At 38.8% G+C, this 6,000-nt stretch overlaps 1 protein-coding gene across 1 annotated transcript in view; it reads left to right on the top strand.

The window, feature by feature from the left end:
- The first annotated feature begins 3,691 nt into the window (after positions 1–3,691).
- Positions 3,692–6,000, top strand: part of SOD2 (superoxide dismutase 2) — a 32,037-nt gene continuing 29,728 nt past the window's right edge. Inside the window, exon 1 of the mRNA XM_053711171.1 lies at positions 3,692–3,844. Within this exon, the coding sequence (XP_053567146.1) occupies positions 3,816–3,844 (29 nt within the window). The 5' untranslated portion in view covers positions 3,692–3,815. The remainder of the gene's footprint in view (positions 3,845–6,000) is intronic.

Genomic DNA, 6,000 nt, shown 5'->3' with positions numbered 1-6,000 from the left:
AGAGCTAAATTACATGACAAGGGGGCAAAATAAATAATGGTGTCCCTCTGGGAAATCAGACTTTTGTGTAATTTTGCTCTTTTGGGAATCTGAACTAATGCTAAATGTAGTTTTGAAATAATTAGGAAATAGTTACTCCTGTGCTGCTATTTACTATGTAAACCATAGAAACACACACATATATACAAATATATATTTTCATTTCATATGGTGGTGTTTACTCATATTATATTTCTGCAAACTACTTTATTTTCCAAAAAATGCTTACGGCTAGATTTAGAGTTCTGCGGCCAAAGGGGTGCGTTAGCTACGCGTGTTTTCCCCCCCGCACCTTTTAAATACCGCTGGTATTTAGAGTTCACAGAAGGGCTGCGTTAGGCTCCATAAAGGGAGCGTAGAGCATAATTTACCGCCACTGCAACTTTAGATACCAGAGGTGCTTACGGACGCGGCCAGCTTAAAAAACGTGCTCGTGCACGATTCCCCCATAGGAAACAATGGGGCATTTTGAGCAGAAAAAAAACCTAACACCTGCAAAAAAGCAGCGTTCAGCTCCTAACGTGGCCCCATTGTTTCCTATGGGGAAACACTTCCTAAGTCTGCACCTAACACCCTAACATGTACCCCGAGTCTAAACACCCCTAGCCTTACACTTATTAACCCCTAATCTGCCGCCCCCGCTATCACTGACCCCTGCATTACACAATTAACCCCTAATCTGCCGCTCCGTACACCGCCGCAACCTACATTATCCCTATGTACCCCTAATCTGCTGCCCTTAACACCGCCGACCCCTATATTATATTTATTAACCCCTAATCTGCCGCCCCCAATGTCGCCTCCACCTACCTACAATTATTAACCCCTAATCTGCCGACTGGACCTCACCGCTACTCTAATAAATGTATTAACCCCTAAAGCTAACCCTAACCCTAACCCCTCCCTAAATTAAATATAATTTAAATCTAACTAAATAAATTAACTCTTATTAAATAAATTATTCCTATTTAAAGCTAAATACTTACCTGTAAAATAAACCCTAATATAGCTACAATATAAATTATAATTATATTGTAGCTATTTTAGGATTAATATTTATTTTACAGGCAACTTTGTATTTATTTTAACCAGGTACAATAGCTATTAAATAGTTAATAACTATTTAATAGTTACCTAGTTAAAATAATTACAAAATTACCTGTAAAATAAATCCTAACCTAAGTTACAATTAAACCTAACACTACACTATCAATAAATTAATTAAATACAATACCTACAAATAAATACAATTAAATAAACTAACTAAAGTACAAAAAATAAAAAAGAACTAAGTTACAAAAAATAAAAAAATATTTACAAACATATTAAAAATATTACAACAATTTTAAGCTAATTACACCTACTCTAAGCCCCCTAATAAAATAACAAAGCCCCCCAAAATAAAAAAATGCCCTACCCTATTCTAAAATAAAATTAGAAAATCTCTTTTACCTTACCAGCCCTTAAAAGGGCCTTTTGCGGGGCATGCCCCAAAGAAAACAGCTCTTTTGCCTGAAAAAAAACCCATACAATACCCCCCCCCCAACATTACAACCCACCACCCACATACCCCTAATCTAACCCAAACCCCCCTTAAATAAACCTAACACTAAGCCCCTGAAGATCTTCCTACCTTATCTTCACCACACTGGGTATCACCGATTGGTCCAGGCTCCGATGTCTTGATCCAAGCCCAAGCGGGGGCTGAAGACGTCCATCCTCCGGCTGAAGTCTTGATCCAAGCAGCGGCTGAAGAAGTCCATCTTCGGGCAGAAGTCTTCATCCTATCCGGGCAGAAGAGGACATACGGACCGGCAAACATCTTCAGCCAAGCGGCATCTTCTATGTTCTTCCATCCGATGACGAGCGGCTCCATCTTCAAGACCTCCGGCGCGGATCCATCCTCTTCTTCCGACGACTAGACAACGAATGAAGGTTCCTTTAAGGGATGTCATCCAAGATGGCGTCCCTCGAATTCCGATTGGCTGATAGGATTCTATCAGCCAATCGGAATTAAGGTAGGAAAATTCTGATTGGCTGATGGAATCAGCCAATCAGATTCAAGTTCAATCCGATTAATTTATTTCATTAGATTTAAATTATATTTAATTTAGGGGGGTGTTAGGGTTAGGGTTAGACTTAGCTTTAGGGGTTAATACATTTATTAGAGTAGCGGTGAGGTCCGGTCGGCAGATTAGGGGTTAATACTTGAAGTTAGGTGTTGGTGATGTTAGGGAGGGCAGATTAGGGGTTAATACTATTTATTATAGGGTTATTGAGGCGGGAGTGAGGCGGATTAGGGGTTAATAACTTTATTATAGTAGCGGCGAGGTCCGGTCGGCAGATTAGGGGTTAATAAGTGTAGGTAGGTGTCGGCGACGTTGAGGAGGGCAGATTAGGGGTTAATAAATGTAATATAGGGGTCGGCGGTGTTAGGTGCAGCAGATTAGGGGTACATAGGGATAATGTAGGTTGCGGCGGTGTGCGGTTGGCAGATTAGGGGTTAAAAAAATTTAATAGAGTGGCGGCGATGTGGGGGGGCCTCGGTTTAGGGGTACATAGGTAGTTTATGGGTGTTAGTGTACTTTAGAGCACAGTAGTTAAGAGCTTTATGAACCGGTGTTAGCCCAGAAAGCTCTTAACTCCTGGCTTTTTTCTGCGGCTGGAGTTTTGTCGTTAGAGTTCTAACGCTCACTTCAGCCAAGACTCTAAATACCGGCGTTAGAAAGATCCCATTGAAAAGATAGGATACGCAAATGGCGTAGGGGGATCTGCGGTATGGAAAAGTTGCGGCTGCAAAGTGAGCGTTAGACCCTTTCCTGACTGACTCCAAATACCAGCGGGCGGTAAAAACCAGCGTTAGGAGCCTCTAACGCTGGTTTTGACGGCTAACGCCAAACTCTAAATCTAGGCGTTAGTCTTCTGACAAAAATGAGATACAATTGTGTGGGTACCTCATATAAAAAAATAAAAAATGTATTTTTAAATGCAACAACTAAAAAACCCTCTAGCACAGGGGTGCGAAATGGCTCAGCAGCAAGCAACAGAATTTTGTACGCTATACAAATAAATGATAATAATGAGATTGTATTAGCGCTAAACCACTTTAGGGAGCAGGGCTTAGTCATTCCTTAACTGCGCATGTGCAATTTGTACATAATACTCCTAGTCCTACAAGTAACGCTTATCTGCTGCTTGTCTGAGTACACTGTCATTTTAAAATGTCATTTTGAGGGAACAAGTAACAACTCGTTCTTTGTAAAACTGGAGAAAAGTGGAACGTTAACTGACATATTTTACAGTATTTCCCCATTTTAAATGGATGGTTCCCTTGAATCCTCACATACAGTTACTAACTAAGCTGTTGCTTATACATACTAGTTCAAACTATTATCATTTGTACTATCTTAGTGTGACAATTTTCAAGTCGGGTATCAGAAATTTCAGGTACTTCTAGAGTGACAAAAAGCAAATAGACGTTCACATGCTATACAAGAAGTCTAGATCTAAAAATAATATGAAAATCTAGCATGTGTTCTATATGAAGTCATAAAAAGATGGCGACAACTCTTGCAATGAACAGACCGATAGGGCACTGCCAGCTATTTCGTATCTAAACTCAACAGCAGCAGTAATTGAGCAAGAGGAGGGGGCGTGTGTTCTGCTTGGCCCGGAAATAGAACTGAGCAGGAGGAGACAGGGCAAGGACACTTGTATAATTTTGACGTGCTCAAGTTCTGCTGCTTCTGTTTGATTGCACCAAATCCTTCAATAACATGCTGTGTAGAATCAGCTTGTGTGGCAGGTGAGATATCTTAGTTTGTAAAAAGCTGCCGCTCCAACATTAATAAAAAAAAAAAGTATATGGTTCGTGGGTTGTGACGAGAAATGGTAGAAAGTCACCTTTGTCGTCTGCAGTGACAAACTAAAAGATGTAATAGGATCACTAAGTTCTCTGTAGAATGTTGCAATGTTTTCGTCTTGAGCATGAATCGAAAACTAAAATGTCTAACTCTTGCTTTGTGAAAGGTTAACATAATGGCTATTAAAATGCTGCTGCACAGACAGCTATGGTTTGTTTTAAAGGGACATGAAACACAATTTTTTCCCATCATTATTTAGATACAACATGCAATTTTAAACAACTTTCTAATTTACTTCTATTATCTAATTTGCTTTGTTCTCTTGATATCCTTTGCTGAAAAGCATATCTAGGTAGGCTCAGAAGCAGCTGATTGGTGGCTGCATATAGATGCCTCATGTGATTGGCTCACCTTTGTGTACTGCTATTTCTTTAACAAATGATATCTAATAAATTAAGCAAATTATATAATAGAAGTAAATTGGGATGTTGTTTAAAATTGTATTCTCTATCTGAATCATGAAAGGAAAAAAACTGGGTTTAATGTTCTTTTAAGTGCTTTAAAAAATAATATATATATATATATATATATATATATATATATATATATATATATATATAAAATAAATTTTGATTCTCTTGATAATAATGGTCACATTTCACCTACGTATTAGTTTATATATATATATATATATATATATATATATATATATATATACTGTATATATCTTGCTGTGAAATATCTGTATATTTAATCTAATATTACTGTACACTCAAAGTATTTGCAATTGAAAAAAAAAAATAAAAAAAAAATCACTTAAATCTTACTGCAATCCATTTTAGATCTAATTTCCTGTATTTTTCTGTATACTGAAATACATTTCTTTTTGGATTGTGGTTTTTTTTTTTTTTTTTTTTTTTTAATAAGCAATCCTCTCAGCACTCCACAGGTAAACATGGTAATATGTGCAATGCTTCAAATATTTAAAGGGCCATTATCGTTGAATATTTACATGTTCTAGTTGGCATGCATGTCATTTTAAGACTAACCTGGAAAGGGGTTAAATATTGAAGTACCCTCAAAATACTGCTGGTCCTGAGCAGAAACTGCTGATGATCCAATTAGAAGCGCTAGTCACACAACTCAGCTGTGTGACGAACGCTGCTGATTGGATCAGCTGCAGTTTCACTCAGAACAAGCAGTTCTCTGCAGCTCCTGAGGGTTATGTCTACTATGTCTACAACTTCTTTGCTAGGGTTAAACAATTAGAGGTGCAGGGTTGCTAGTCTTAACATTACATGCACTAACAAATTAGAGCATGATATTTTTGGACTATAATGTCCTTTTTAAATTTAAAAACATGCTTTGTGTAAAAGTGCAACACACACAAATCTGTGAAAATCCAGATCTTTGTTTGCTGCACTTTTATACAAAGAAATCCACCTCCAAAAAGAGCTGAAAGCTGCTGCCATATTTAGCATTGGTAAATGCCTGTGTCTACCAGGTAGCCATGACTCCGAATATTTTTCTTCTGGCTCCTATGCTTTGCGACCTTTTTCTGTATACTGTATATAGAATGCTTCACTGGCTGACAAAAGGAACATGAAACCCAAAGGTTTATTCATAATTCTGATGGAGTGTACAATTTTATAAAAAATTTCGATTTACTTTTATTATGAAATTTTGCTTAGTTCTCCTGGTATCCTTTGTGGAAAAGTAGGTTGTTAGGCAGAAGAGCAAACACATATTTGGAGCAATATATGGCAGCACTATGTGGCAAGTTTACTACCATGTAGTACTTTAAACGTGCAACCTACCTTCCTGGTATCTCTTAACCCATTGGCGAGCGAGGGCGTGTCAGGCACGTCCTACAAAATGTGTCGGTTAATGACCAAGGACGTGCCTGGCATGTGCTCTGGGGTATTGCAGCTATGCCTTAATGTTGAGGCAACCGATGCAGAGAGGGCCACTCTGTGGCCCCCTTTGCCAGCGATGGAGGCGGGTGGGCGGCCCATTGCTGGAGAGGAGTTCCGGATCCGGGAGTGCCGGCAGAGGGAGCGTGCGTGAGGGAGTGGCAACGTGCCCGCTACTGTGATGG

Source organism: Bombina bombina, chromosome 4 (assembly GCF_027579735.1).
Source record: "Bombina bombina isolate aBomBom1 chromosome 4, aBomBom1.pri, whole genome shotgun sequence".
Taxonomy (NCBI): domain Eukaryota; kingdom Metazoa; phylum Chordata; class Amphibia; order Anura; family Bombinatoridae; genus Bombina; species Bombina bombina.
This window is presented reverse-complemented; position numbering and strand designations above follow the sequence as displayed.